This window comes from Neovison vison, chromosome 11 (assembly GCF_020171115.1).
Source record: "Neovison vison isolate M4711 chromosome 11, ASM_NN_V1, whole genome shotgun sequence".
Taxonomy (NCBI): Eukaryota; Metazoa; Chordata; class Mammalia; order Carnivora; family Mustelidae; genus Neogale; species Neogale vison.
The window spans coordinates 164,560,103-164,575,445 of record NC_058101.1 but is presented as its reverse complement, the minus strand read 5'-3'; the positions used below and the strand labels follow the sequence as shown (position 1 = coordinate 164,575,445).

Below are 15,343 nucleotides of genomic sequence, written 5' to 3'. Positions count from 1 at the left end.
TTATTTATTTGACACAGACATCACAAGTAGACAGAGAGGCAGGCAGAGAGAGAGGGGGAAGCAGTCTCCCTGCTGAGCAGAGAGCCCTATGTGGGGCTTGATCCCAGGACCCTGAGACCATGACCTGAGCCGAAGGCAGAGGCTTAACCCACTGAGCCACCCAGGTGCCCCAGAATTTAATATTTTTTAATTAGAAGTAGTTACTCAGTTAACAACCTTTTAACTAAGTCTTTGTAATGTTGTTTATTTTCATAGATTTATGGATGTGGAGATGTCAGAGGACATTTATGTTTTTAGTACTTTTTTTTTTTTTAAAGACTTTATTATTTATATGACAGAGAGATCACAAATAGGCAGAGAGGCAGGCAGAGAGAGAGAGGAGGAGGAAGCAGGCTCCCTGCAGAGCAGAGAGCCCGATGCGGGACTCGATCCCAGGACCCTGAGATCATGACCTGAGCCGAAGGCAGCGGCTTAACCCACAGAGCCACCCAGGCGCCCCTGTTTTTAGTACTTTTGTTGTATATTGCCAATTGCCTTCTAAAAGGTTTAAAAATTTACTTTCATATCATGAGTTTGATTCCTTTTTCTTGCTAATATGGAAATTGTTACTTATGTTAATAAACTCATTACATTCTTTTGGTTATAGATAAAATAACTATTTTTTTAAAGATTGATTTATTTGAGAGAGCAAGAGTGAGAGAGAAAGAGAGCACATATGCAAGAGGTGGCGGGGGGGCGGGGGGAGGCAGAAGGGAGAAGGAAAAGAATTTCAAGTAGACTGCTCGCTGAGCATAGAACCTGACATGGGACTCCATCTCATAACCCCGAGATCATGACCTGAACCAAAATCAAAAGTTAGGTGTTAACCAACTGAGACATCCAGGAGCCCCAGTATTTGTTAATTTTAATAAACAAATGGTAGAGATCATAGTAAAAATCCTTTATAATTACATATCCACAGAGATAATCACCACTAAATATAGACTCATTCAGTTTTTATTGATGCATATATTACTATTTATTTTTTGTAAAAACAGGATCATATTAGATGGAAAGTGGTTTTAATGATTGCAAAATAGTCCATCATGTTGTTATATCAACTTAATTATTTTCCTGTTTTTGGATATTTAGATTTGATTGACTTATTCTTAATGGTGATTTGTTCTTTCATTATATTTATGCATTTTCCTCCCTGTTTTTTCATTTTAAAAGGATAATAGTTTATATTCAGCCTTATTAAGAAATTTCACTTTTAATTTTCTTTCAGTTTGTCCCTTAAAATATTTTTAAAATTATTTTACTATTTATCTTGAAATGTAGTTATTTTACATGCATTCTATACTTCTAAAGAGGCAGTGCTTTCTAATCCCTTTCTTGGGAGACCATGTTGGAAGCTTCAATAATTAAAGAGCCATGCCTATAAAAATTTTACCTGTATTTGTCCAGGGTTTTATTAGCCTAGACTCACTGCTACAGTTTCATTTTGGTGCCATTCTCAGAGGTTATAACCTGGACAGGTTTACATAGTGGAGTTGACCAGGCCCAAGAGAGAACAGTATCGTTGTTCTTTCCTTAAATAGTGTTTGTAGATGGCTCATGTCATGAGTACTTTGTTTTGTATTTAGATCGAAGGACGTGTTCTCCCAATGGAAAGAATTAACTTAAGAAATACTTCATTTATCACATCTCAGGAACTAAACTGGATTAAGGAAGTAACCAGGGACCTTTCCATCTTAACTGTAAGTGACTTTTGAGGTGGTGAAGAGAGGACCAGTATTCCTATAAGTATGGAAATTAGGAAGCAGGAAGGATTGGGTGTCTTCTTTTGGAGGGAGAGTACCACCAGAATTCCTATCCTGCATTATCTACTAAATGGGTCCTTCAAATACAGCAAATTGATGAATTGTTAGAGGTAAGCCCTTTGGTTGGCTATAGACTTAGGAAAAGGAAATAGATTGCTATGGTAACTCATACAGTGCCAGCCTATTACCCATTCTCCCTTTTATGTTCCTTTATCTTCCCCCGCTTTTCCCTGGGGAAGGATGTTTTTATCCATGAAAGAAGTGTAATTAAAACAGCCCCCACCAAGGGAACTAAAGAACAAAATGGTATATAATTATTTTTAAATGTTTTTGGGCCATGCGTAAGGTATACACATCTGTTTCTAAAACTTTTTATTGAAATATGTTTAAAGAAAAAGTATATTTACAAGTGTAAGTTTGAGGAATTTTCAAAGGTTCATAAACCTATAGAATCCACAGCAAGGGTTAAGAAAGAGAACTTTATCAGTGACCCAGAAGTCATCCCTTCTGCTCCTCGTTACTACCTATCTCTCACCCTTAAAAACGATATGAGGAGTCACAGCATAGATTCATTTCAGTTGCTTTTTGTACTTGATGTATACGTGAAACCATACAGTATATATTCTTTTATGTCTGGCTTAATTTCTTCAGCCCTGATTGGTGAGTTTCATCCATATTGTTAGATATAGTTGTAGGTCTTTCATTCTCATTGTTGCATACTATTCCACTGTGAAAGTCGTCCTCCGTTTACTTAATTGTATACACTGTGTTAGTTACAGGAATTAGAAAAGATTCAAGCGGAGAGAGTTAAAAGTGATTTATTCTCTAGAATAATACCTCCTGGGTGTGACTCTGGAGTGTCTAAGTTATGAGAAGTACTAAAAATAGCTTGTGGTTATTCCTAGGTCCCCATGCATTTCTGGGCACTATTTTACCCAAAGAGAGCAATGGATCAGGCCCGAGAACTGGTTAACATGTTGGAGAAGATAGCTGGCCCCATTGGTATGCGCATGAGCCCACCGGCCTGGGTTGAACTAAAGGATGATCGAATAGAAACCTATGTCAGAACCATTCAATCCATGCTAGGAGTTGAGGTAATAAATTAATTTAATTTGAGTGTATTTATAGAATGCCTGTTTTAAAATACTTGAACACTTGATTTTAAATGATCTTGGTTGTCAGTCTACTGTTTTTGATGCCCAGAAACCAGTTTGTTACTCATGTACACATGAAATAATGAACTAAGTAGTCTTTATGCCCTTTGGTTAATTCTGCTGCTCTCATTCTATGTTGGCAGCCTCACTCTTGTGTTCTTTTTTCACATAATAGACGAATAGCTGACTTAACTTTAGTTCGTTATCTATATAGAACATGTTGTGCTCAGAAAGCAACTTTTTGGGCCCAGTGCCATTTTGCACGATTCAGTATTTAGCTGTCACAGTCTGGTCTGGCTTAAGATTTGAATTGCTCTGACAATGAACTTGGCACCTGGCCCATCAGCTCAGTCCTGACAGCTGTTCAGGACCACTGGAGCTGAGCAGGTCACAGTACTCGTAACTCAGTAGTTCAGGCCTGCAGTTCTTACCTGTTTGTACATAAAACAGAGGAAGAAGCTTAAGGAGGGCCCTCAATAAAAGTAGTTAGTCTTTGACTGGAAGAGTCCATTCTTGGGAGATCAGTACTGGAATGAGATTGTCTTGGGATCTCTCTTATCCCCCTGCCCTCCCCGCTCTAGGTTATCACTCACAGCAGCACCCTTGTGTTCTGTCTCTCTTTGTAATTTCTTCCTAGTTTCCCAGGCTTATTGTCTGGTGTGGCCTCTCCCTACTCCTGATCATTGATAATTCTGCTCTGCTTTCAAAAGAATAAGCCAGTGTACTACCTCAGCTCCCCCATCACACCGCTTGCCACGTTCTCTTTAGGAGAGTATACTGCTATCAGTTTTCATGCAACATGGATATGATGGTCATTCATCACATTTACCAAACTTAACTCATAATAGGTCTTGTCTCTGTTGTCTTCAGGGCATGCTGTTGTATTATTTATTAGGGGTCTCAAACTCAGATGTCTGCGGGAGCCAGGTGAATAATGCAAATGAAGTGAGCTGGGAGGGGATTGTAGTGAACTAAAGAGAGTAAACCCTATGACTGCTTATAAAAGCACAGCATTATCAAATTAATTTTTAATTTACTCCTTTTTCAGTAGAAGCAAGAAAATCTGGATTTGTGTGTATGTGCCCCTCCTTATATTTAAATATTAGTTTAAAAAGGGAGGGATGCACCTGGCTGGCTCGGTTGGTAGAGCATGTGACTCTTGATCTCAGGGTCATGAGTTCAGGCCCCACACTGGGCATGGAGCCTACTTAAAAAAAAAATGATAGGGGCACATGGGTGACTCAGTCATTGACCGTCTGCCTTCAGCTCAGATTGTGATCCCAGAGTCCTGGGACTGAGTCCTACATCAGGCTTTTTGCTCAGCGGGAAGCCTGCTTCTCCCTTTCCCACTTCCCTGCCTGTGTTCCCTCTCTCGCTGTGTCTCTCTCTGTCAAACGAATAAATAAAATCTTAAATAATAATAATAATAAAATGTAAAAAGTGTTAATAAAAAACCACACATGTAAGTCACTGTAGGGACTAAAAAGCTACATGTTTGGTAGGTCCAGGCCATAGGCTCCCAGTGTGCAGCCTGTGTTCTCCATGAATTTGGAAGTTCTTTGATGTGATTATTAGAATGCGTCCTTAGAGAGGTCTTTTTTTTTTTTTTAAAGATTTTGCTTATTTATTTGTCATAGAACACGTGCATGCAAGCACAAGCAAGGGGAGAGGCATGCAGAGGGAGAAGCAGGCTCCCCGCTGAGCAAGAAACTGGATGTGGAACTTGATCCCAGAACCCTGGGATCATAACTCGAGCTAAAGGCAGACACTTAACGAACTGAGCCACCCAGGCATCCCTCAGAGAGGTCTTAATCTAACACTAATCTTGATTTGGAATAATATACTATTGATTTGCCATTAGTAGCTCTTTCTGGCATAAAGGATTAGCACCTTCATTTCACTTTCACCTTCATTTCACTTTTCTTATTCAGACTTTGAAAGGTCCTGTGTTTCCAATGTTGGAACTCTTTTTTTTTTTTTTAAAGATTTCATTCATTTATTTGACAGAGAGAGAGAGCAAGAGAGGAAATATAAGGAGGGGGAGTAGGAGAGGGAGAAGCAGCCTTCCTGATGAACAGGGAGCCAGCCCGATGTGGGGCTCAAACCCAGGACCGTGGGATCCTGACCTGACCCAAAGGCAGACACTGAGCCACCCAGGCGCCCCTCCAGTTTTGGAACGCTTATTAAACAGTAAGGGGTCAAGGATGCTTGTATGAGATGCTCTGGGGGCGATACTAGTCTATCTTGTAACCAGAGAGTAAGGAAGAGCCACTTATGGATTTGGCTGTAGTTTCATTTGTTTGTGTTCGGCTCCTAATAGTTTCTTGTGGTATTGTACTCCATGTTTCCTCAGTTTTGTGGTATGAATGTAATAAGGTGGTTAGTTTACTGAAGAGAATGGTAAAAAGCATTATAGGGAATTGAAAGCAGCAACTAAGTAACCCTTGCAAATTTTCAAGCCTGCCTTTTCCAGGCATCTTAAGTGTCCTAAGAAAGACGTCAGTTGGCGTCTAGAAAGACGTCTAGATAATTTATGGTATCATATTCCATATCTGTGCAAAGAAGCCCTGAACCCAACAAAGGTTCAAAGACCTGTTTGGGGTTGGAATGTCTACCGACTTTGTTTCAGTCATCTTCCGCCTTAAAGGTCCCACGACTTTGCAGGCTCTTAGACTGCCCCCAGCTGGAGCCCCAACAAGGTGCCCTGAGAGTTTCAAAGCCTGACTTATGTACTTTATCTCCTCAAGGGGAAGATACAGATGGTTGTTTGCATCATCATGGGCACACGTGACGATCTCTATGGGGCCATTAAAAAGCTGTGCTGTGTGCAGGCTCCTGTGCCCTCACAGGTGAGTGGGAGCTGGGCAGGAGGCACAGATGGAAACTCTAGCCTCCCTTGAGGCTTTGAAAAGAGGGATACAGGTATTCAAAAAGACTGAAGTAACTATTAGAAGCCATGTGTATATACTGTCTGGTGGAACATTCCCCTTATTAGAATAACCTGGTTAAAAGCAGATGCTCTTTGTAAATGCTGCCTTCATTTTCCCAAATGAGTTACTCTTGCTGGTTCAGTGGGTGAGCTGCTGGGTGGTTTCACATGACTGGGTTCCTAGAGTATAGGCTTTGCTCTGAAAGGGGAAAGCTTTTTTCCTTAGTAGGTTTAAAAAAAAATTACCCTGTATGAGATTTTTGGAAAGTTTTTGTTTTTTGGTTGTTTATTGTTTTGTTTTTTTGTTTTGTTTTGTGTTTGTGGGGAGTGTGTATGTGTGAGTGCAATGCTTGCCTAGAAATCCTAGAATTAAAACTAGTAAAAGTGTATTATCTGCTAACTGGGGTTTCCTAAACAAATGTAGTGTTTACTTTAGGCCTGTTTACGTCATCTGACAAGCTGATAGTGTCCTCTTTCCCCACACCCCTTTGTTATAGGTCATCAATGTCCGAACCATTGGTCAGCCAACCAGGCTTCGGAGTGTGGCCCAGAAAATTTTACTTCAGATTAATTGTAAATTGGGTGGTGAGCTCTGGGGAGTGGATATTCCTCTGGTGAGTGATGCTGAGATGTGTCTTCATTCAATTTAGCTCTCCAGAGACTCCTACCTAGTTGTTTTCCTCATAGAGTTATCTTTATTCTCCATGCTTAGTAGTCTAAATGGTTCATAGCCTGAATTGGTATAGCCCACAGGCTGAGAATGGTTTTTATAAATCTAAACAGTTGAAACCAATAAAAATAAGACTAATATTTCCCGACACGTGAAAATTATTTGAAAATCCATTTTCAGTGTCTTTAAGTGCAGTTTTATTGGAATACAACCATACTTCTTTATAGACTAGCTACGGCTGCTTTCGTACTGTAACAACAGATGGAACTGAAGAGTTCCTGCAGAGACTGTGTAGCTCACAGAGCCCAACGGTATATACTGTTTAGTCCTTTACAGAAGAAGTGTGGTGATCCTGTTCTAGATCTCTGACTCGTTCATAGTGTTTAAAAAAATGTCAAGTTGTTATCAGTCTTTCTCTTCCATTCCCAGAACTTATTCATATGTTGTTTTTGCGGTACAGATAACAAAAAGATGGGGTGATGGATTGCTTGTTGTTTGGGGTCTGTTTTTTGTTTTCTAACCCAGAAACAATTAATGGTGATTGGGATGGATGTTTACCATGATCCTAGCCGAGGCATGCGATCTGTGGTTGGCTTCGTTGCAAGCATCAATCTGTAAGTACTACTTATGATGCCATTTTGTTTGGTTTCCTCATTTTGATGCAAGTCTTACTATAAATCCAGGGAATGCTTTCTAACATTTTGTATTTTAGTAAAAGTATACTTTACTAAAGTATACTTAACTTTTTCCTCCTTTATCTTCCTATTAGTTTATCTAGTCTATTTACCAGACTTGTCAGATCTGTGAGTTTGTTCCCCTGGCTGTGGTGTAATCGTCTTCAAAATGGGGGCTGTGTCTTAGTGATTTTTCCCCCAGGAATGAGGAATTTTTTTTTGTTTGTTCTGATTGTAAAAAAAAGGCATACTCATGCAGATAACTACAGAAATTTAGAAAGTGAAAGTACCTTATGGGCCATCTTTTAGTAACTATCACCAAAATTTTGATGTATATATACTTCTAGATTCTCATGTATGCACATAGTAACACATATAGGTGGTGTATATATGTATACATAATGGCATATTAATGTGTATACTATACCTTAGCTTGTTTTACATACTTAAATTGTATATTGCTGACATTTCGTCATGTCCATACAAATAAATCTCAACCAATTCTTCTTAAGTGCTGCATGGAATTTATTGTATGCTAGAGCACTATTTAGTCTTCTGTTGGTGGTTATCTAGGTGGTTAATGTTTTTCAGCTGGAAGTGGTTTTATAGCAAATATCACAATTATGTCTCTATTTTTACATTCTCTATGTGGCATATATTTTTCCCTGTATTGCCATGTGTTTTTACCTGTAACACAAATGCATTTACTAGGTATTTGTATTGGTGCATGGAGGAGCCTGTGTGTACTGACATTCAGATTGTGGACCTTCCTCTGTGAGTGTGTGTTCATCTGTCTCTCTCTTACTGCCTCTTTCCCAGCACTCTCACAAAATGGTATTCACGAGTGGTATTCCAGATGCCTCATCAGGAGATTGTGGATAGCCTGAAGCTGTGCCTGGTGGGCTCCTTAAAAAAGTTTTATGAGGTGAGGAGAGCAGAAATTTTATTTTATTTCTTTATTCTTTTGACGATTTTATTTATTTGACAGGGAGAGTGAGCACAAGCATGGGGAGTGGTAGGGTGTGAGAGAAGCAGGCCTCCCCGCTGAGTAGGACCCTGGGATCATGACCTGAACTGAAGGTAGACACTTACTGACTGAGCCACTCAGGTGTCCCAGAACAGAAATTTTATAAAGTTGGGGGTTTTTAAGGACTGCCTATCTGACCATTTTAAGAGGAGGTCTGACTTAGTGGGAGGGGTCCCAAATTGAAGGTATCTCCTAAACAGACTGAAAAGTTAGTCATTGGCAACTTTGGCGATTGGCAAAGGTATCTCAAAGGGACTGCTTTCAGGCTTCTACTTGTACCAGAGATAAATACTTTGATTTTGTTTGGTAAGTAATGATTATTCCCAGTTTGTCAGCTTGATGTCTGTAGACATAATTTTCATGCCCTTATCAGGAAAGTGGGGGTAAATTTCAGCAATTAAAGCAGCTTATGAATTTACTCAGCTTTTTATGGCTATTACTAGGTACTTTTCATTTCGGTTCAAGACAAATGCCTCCCTGTAAATCACCCCTAGAACTCCCAGGAATGCTAACCGTGGAGAATTGCTGTCATTAAACTGATATTGGGTCTGGCACAATGAGCAAGCAAAGTACTGGGTTTTACCTTGGCCACTACATCAAAGGAAGTGCTGATAAGTAGTTTTCATGTCTTAGGGTCAGAGTTAGCCCTTTGCATGGAGAGTAACAGCAAGAAATTTAATTATTTCGTATGATCACAGTCAATAGAACACCATCTTGTTTCTTTTTAGACTGTTTGCTACACTGTCCTTCAAATAGTTTAATATTCTTTCAGTATTTGTGATCATGTAAAAAAAAAAGTTGAATTTTGCTTCTAAGGAGACCTATATATATACTACCTTGTCACCAAGTCTTACCACACCTTCATTTTTTTTGTTGTTGGCACTATTTCCCTTCAAGCTCTTCTGTTAGGTCCTAGATTTTCAAAGATCCCTTCTTTGAAGGCTTTTCCATTCCCCCCACCGCCCCAGTGCTCCATCCCTTAGACTTATGTTCCTTCCTCTTCCAAGGACCCTTTTTCCTTTGTTTATTTTTTCCAAGTCCCCTTCTTTACCTTCTGTGTAGTGGCTATTACATTTTGCCTTATATTAGTTCATTGTATCCTTATTTATCTTTCTCTGGGCTGTGAATTACTTGAGCACTGCTTGGTTATTGATGGCCATGTAACAAGCTTACCCTAAAACTTAGTGACATGCAGTGAGCATTTATGATTCCGAAGTCAAGAAGTCAAGAAGTTGCACAGGGTGCAGTGGGCTCTGGTGACTCTTCATATGGTCTTTCTTTTTTCTTTTCTTTTCTTTTCTTTTTTTTTTTTTTTTGATTTTGTTTATTTGACACAGAGAGACACAGTGAGAGAGGGATCACAAGCAGGGGAAGTGAGGTCTCCCTCTGAGCAGGGAGCCCAATGTGGGGCTCAGTTCCAGGACCCTGAGATCATGACCTGAGCTGAAAGCAGACGCTTAATGACTGAGCCATCCAGGTGCCCCTCATGTGGTCTTTTCACATGAGTTAGTTTGGGCTTCCTCACAGCGTGGTGGGACACAGTTCAAGGTATGAGTAGTCCAAGAAACTAGAGCCAGGTAGAAATCACGTTGCCTTTATACCATACCCTGGAAAGTCATGCAGTATCACTTCCACTGCATTCCATTTGTCCAGTAGTCTCAGTATGAATATGCCTAATATTTGGAGGAGCCGGTGTGGGGATAGGATAGATTTAAATAATGGATCTGCCTATAAAACTGTTACATACATTTTCATTTGTTTATACTAATTTAGTACATTTTCCCCCTCAATTTGCCACTGTTTATTCCTTCCACTAAATTTGTGCAGAACTCTTGAGCATAGAATTTCGCTGGTGGTTAACTAATCCAGTTCTTTCTCAGGCCATTCATTCTTGCATCAGTATTACATCCTGAAGAAGCATTAACCAAGTCTCCAAATATACTTGACTATCAACATCAGTATTACTATAATACTTGTTTAAGTAATAGAACTGATTCTTAACCAACAAGGTTAGTGTCCCATCACATTGCAGTATGGTAGTAAATACAACCTGAAATATGAATCAGAAGATACTGAAGCATTACTACAGCTCCACTCAGGCATGAGTAATTATTCCGGTTCATTGTCATATTACATGACCAAAATATCTCCTAGAACTATGCCACTTAAGTGCAGGCTTTCATTTGTCATTGTCAGGTTCTAAAAGCAAGAACAGTGTCAGCAATGTGGCTGTACTTTTTCAGGCATGTGGTACACTTAAGCTACAAGCAATATTATTATTTCTTGTTCAAGGCCTGCTTTGAGATACCAATGAATGTAATACTGGATTTCCCTCATTGCATAACTGTTGATTCATTCCTTTATCCTCAGCTACCATTCTTCCTTCTTTCCATTTATACCTTAACTTTTCTTCCTGTGCTGGTGTAGGTTGCTGATAGCAATTCTAGCATGGTAGGTGCTTTCCCCTTTAGTCCACTCCCATTCATATAGGGAGGGCTACACAGGTACAGAATTAGTGAACTCTCTTGACCACTAGGCATTTTATTTATTTTTTAAAATATTTTATTTATTTATTTGACAGAGATCACAAGTAGGCAGAGAGGCAGGCAGAGAGAGAGAGGAGGAGGAAGGCTCCCCGCTGAGCAGAGAGCCCAACGTGGGGCTCGATCCCAGGACCCTGAGATCATGACCTGAGCTGAAGGCAGAGGCTTTAACCCACTGAGCCACCCAGGCGACCCACCACTAGGCATTTTAGCTGCATTTCCTGTGAACTTCAATTTTGTTAGAGGGGTGAAAGCATGATCTACCCCATCAGGCCCTTAGGAATTTCATCATAAAGGTTTAAAAGTATAGTTACAGTTTTTTGCTTAGAGATTGTTGTAGATTGAATTATACCCTCCCCAACACACAAAAGTTACTGACAGTCTAACACATAGTACTAGTGAATGTGACTGTATTTGGAAATAAGGTCTTTGTGGATGATGGAGTTAAGATGAGGTCATTAGAGTGTGCCCTGATCTAATATGACTGTGTCCTTATGAAAAGAGGAGATTTGAACGCAGGGGCAGATACACCTAGAGGAAGGACAATGTGAGGACACAGGGAGATCGCCGTCTAGAAGCCAAGGAACACCTGAGGCCACCAGAGGCTAAGAAGGAGTCATGGAACAGATTGTCCCTCATACCCCTCAGAAGGAACCAACCCTGCCAACACCCTGATCTCAGACTTCTAGCATCCACCCCTGTGAAACAATACCTAGCTGTTGTTGAAGCCACTCAATTAGTGTACTTTGTTATGCAGCCCTAGAGAACGGATATACCCTTTATCCCAGTTTGGGCATCTGCAATTGCAGTTCTGGTCTGAGAACCAGTAGGAAGAAAAGTGTTGAGGTCATGTGAGGAAAACAAAAAAATATTGTTATACCAGCATCTTTCTCCATCTTCTCTTCTCTGGATCCCCCAGAGAAAGGGAGAGACATCCTCTGGGTCCTGTTGATGTTGAGTGTCTCTACACACTCATGAAATCTTGCAAGTCAACCCTCATGCCTTTATTCCTTGCATTTTAGACCAAAAAAAAAAAAATGTTTCAGTTGTCCATTCTGTTCGCTATCAAACTGTTACTCTGAGGATGAAAATGTGTTCTTCGATCTGAGGAAATGTGAGTTGTCAGTCCAAATTGATACAGTATCTTTTGTTGTAGATCTTTTTTTTAGTATTTTGAGCATTTATATCTACCAGGAGGTATGCATAGCCCAGTCCACAGTAGACGTCTATTTTTTTTTTTGTGAATACTGCTGTAAATATGCTTATTTATTTATTTGACACAGAGAGATTACAAGTAGATGGAGAGGCAGGCAGAGAGAGAGAGAGAGAGAGAGAGAGAGAGAAGCAGGCTCCCTGCTGAGCAGAGAGCCCGATGCGGGACTCGATCCCAGGACCCTGAGATCACGACCTGAGCCGAAGGCAGCGGCTTAACCCACTGAGCCACCCAGGCGCCCAGTAGACGTCTATTTATGTCAGGAAGTTTTTCTTGCCTCCTGGAGCTACCAGGATAGTCTAACTTGCCACCTATGTGCAGGGCCTTCCCTTTAGGGAATCTATCCCAGAGCCATCTGCATTCTCTGTTATCTCCTCTTGTCAGGCAGAACAATTCTTGGTGGCATTCTGCACTTCAGAGTGTGCAAGAGAAATGTCTAGATTCAATCCATTTCTGCATTACTGCAGTCTTCCTGTATGTGTTCATTTCATGGACCCAGGTTTCACCTCAAGCAAGCACAGCAAAATATCTACTTGCCAGGTCCAATGTCTTTTTGATTTGGGAGGGAGGTAATTATTCCCCATTTACTCTATTTACTGGTAATGTTTACTCTGCTTTTCTGTCCTACGGATTTACTGATTTTGGATACATTTTATAGAAATAATCATAAAATATGTGACCTTTTATGTGTGGCTTTTTTTGTTGAGCATGTTTTTAGGGCTCATGCAAGTTGTATCTATCACTGTTCTTTTTTATGGATGAATGATATTCCATTGTGTGTGTATTCTGCAGTTGGTTAATCCATCCATTATTGATGGATATTCGGACTTGTTCTACCTTTTGACTATTGTGAATACTGCTGTAAATATGCTTATATATGTATTCGTTTAAGTATCTCTTTGCATTTCTTTTGGGTATATACCTAGGAGTGAAATTGATGGACCATAAGGTAATTCTGTGTTTAACTTTTTGAAGAACCAGCAAATTTTTTTTCACAGTGGCCACACCATTTTCATTCCTGCCAGCAATGTACAAAATTTCCAATTTCCCCAATTCCTGCCAAGACTTTGTTTTCCATTTTTAATTGTAGCCACTGTGAAGTGGTGGTAACTCATTGTGATTTTAAGTTGAGTTTCCTTAATAACAAACGATGTCGAACATCTTTTTCATATGCTTATTGTCTATTTGTATATCTTCATTGAAGAAGTCCTTTCAGATCTTTTCCCCATTTTTTAAAAGAATTTATTTATTTGAGAGAGAGAGACAGAGAGCCTGAGTGGGGTGAGGGACAGAGGGAGAGGGAGAAGCAGACTCCCTGCTGAGCAGGGAGCCCGATTCTGGGCTCAATCCCAGGACCCCGGGATGATGACCTGAGCCAAGGCAGAAGTTTAACTGACTGAGCCACCCAGGTGCCCCTTTTCCCCATTTTTCCCCCCATTTCTTAATTGAGTTATTTGTCTTTTTGTTGTTGAATTGTGAAGTTTTTTACATATTTTGGATACAGAATGCTTGTCTGATAAATGATTTGTGAATATTTTGTCCCATTTTGTGGAATGTTTTCACTTTCTTGATAATGTTAATTTGATGCATAAAAATTTTAAATTTTTATGAAGTCCAATTTATCTGTTTTTCTTTTGTCCATGTAGGTCTGTCATTCTTCTTCTTCTTTTTTTTTTTTTTTTAGATTTTTATTTATTTATTTATTTGACAGACAGAGAGAGATCACAAATAGGCAGAGAGGCAGGCAGAGAGAGAGGGGGAAGCAGGCTCCCCACTGAGCAGAGAGCCCGATGCGGGGCTTGATCCCAGGACCCTGAGACCATGACCCGAGCCGAAGGCAGAGGCTTAAACCACCGAGCCACCCAGGTGCCCCTAGGTCTGTCATTCTTAATGTCAGTACAAGACTGTTTTGATTACTGTTTCTTTTTATAGTTAGTTTTGAAATCTGGAAGTGTGAGTCTTCCAGGTTTGTTTTCTTTTTTTGAATGTTGTTTTAGCTGTTCAGGGCCCCTTAGAATTTCATATGAAATTTCCATTTCTGAAAAAAAAAGCCATTGGAATTTTGATAAGGATTGCATTGGATTTGTAGATTGCTTTGCAGGTGTTGCCATCTTAATAATATTTAGTCTTATAATATATAGACGGAGAATATTTTTTCTATTTTTTTAGGTCGTCTTTAATTGCTTTCAGCAGCATTTTATAGTTTCCATATATAAATATTTACCTCCTTGATTAAATTTATTCCTAGGAATTTTACTGTTTTAGATGCAATTGTAAATGTAATTGTTCCCTTAATTTCATTTTTGAATCGTCCATTGCTGGTATACAGAAACATAACTGGTTTGTATGTATTAATCTTTAACCTTACCACTTTTTTGAGTTTGTTAGGTTTAGGGCTTTTTCTAATTTCAAAAATTCTTGGAATTTTCTATTCATGGAATCAGGGAATCTCCAAATAGACAAATTATACTTCTTCCTTTTCAACTTGGATACTTTACTTTTTTTTTATAACATTTTATTTATTTATTTGTTTGTTTGTTTCAGAGAGAAAAAACGCTCACATGAGCCAGGGGGAGAGGCAGAGGGGAGGAGAAGAGGTAAAGCAAGAGAATCCCAAGCAGCCTTTGAGCTGAGCATGAAGCTCAATGCAAGGCTTTGTCCCGTGATCCTGAGATCATGACCTGAGCCCAAACCAAGAGTCAGATGCTTAACTGAGTCAGCCACTCAGGTACCCCTCCAATTTGGATGTCTGTCATTTCTTTCTCTTGCACAGTTACTCTGGTTGGAATTTCCAGTACAACACTGACAGCAACGATGAAAACAGGCATCCTATTTTATTCCTGATGTTTGTAGGAGAATAATTTTAAGTCTTTCACTATTAAGTATATGTTAGCTGTGAGTTTTCCATAAATTTGCTTTCTCAGTTTTTTTTTTTTAAGGTTTTATTTATTTATGGGGCACCTGGGTGGCTCAGTGGGTTAAGCTGCTGCCTTCGGCTCAGGTCATGATCTCAGGGTCCTGGGATAGAGTCCCAAATCGGGCTCTCTGCTCAGCAGGAAGCCTGCTTCCCTCTCTCTCTCTCTCTCTGCCTACCTCTCTGCCTACCTCTCTGCCTACTTGTGATCTCTCTCTTTTAAAAAAAAAGATTTCATTTATTTATTTGACAGAAAGAGACACAGTGAGAGAGGGTATACAAGCAGGGGAATGGGAGAGAGGGAGAGGCAGCCTTCCACTAAGCAGGGAGCCCCATATGGGGCTCGAACCCAGGACTGTTGGATTTTGACCGGAGCTGAAGGCAGATGCTTTCTTATGTTAAGGAAGTTTCTTTTTT

At 39.8% G+C, this 15,343-nt stretch overlaps 1 protein-coding gene across 2 annotated transcripts in view; it reads left to right on the top strand.

Annotated features, from left to right (window-relative positions):
• PIWIL2 (piwi like RNA-mediated gene silencing 2) overlaps positions 1-15,343 on the top strand; it is a 74,612-nt gene that overhangs the window by 25,441 nt on the left and 33,828 nt on the right. For both annotated transcript variants that reach the window (XM_044225179.1, XM_044225178.1), the window contains exons 14-19: positions 1,626-1,739; positions 2,708-2,896; positions 5,704-5,805; positions 6,383-6,499; positions 7,081-7,169; positions 8,049-8,154. In XM_044225179.1, coding sequence (XP_044081114.1) covers positions 1,626-1,739; positions 2,708-2,896; positions 5,704-5,805; positions 6,383-6,499; positions 7,081-7,169; positions 8,049-8,154 — 717 coding nt within the window. The remainder of the gene's footprint in view (positions 1-1,625; positions 1,740-2,707; positions 2,897-5,703; positions 5,806-6,382; positions 6,500-7,080; positions 7,170-8,048; positions 8,155-15,343) is intronic.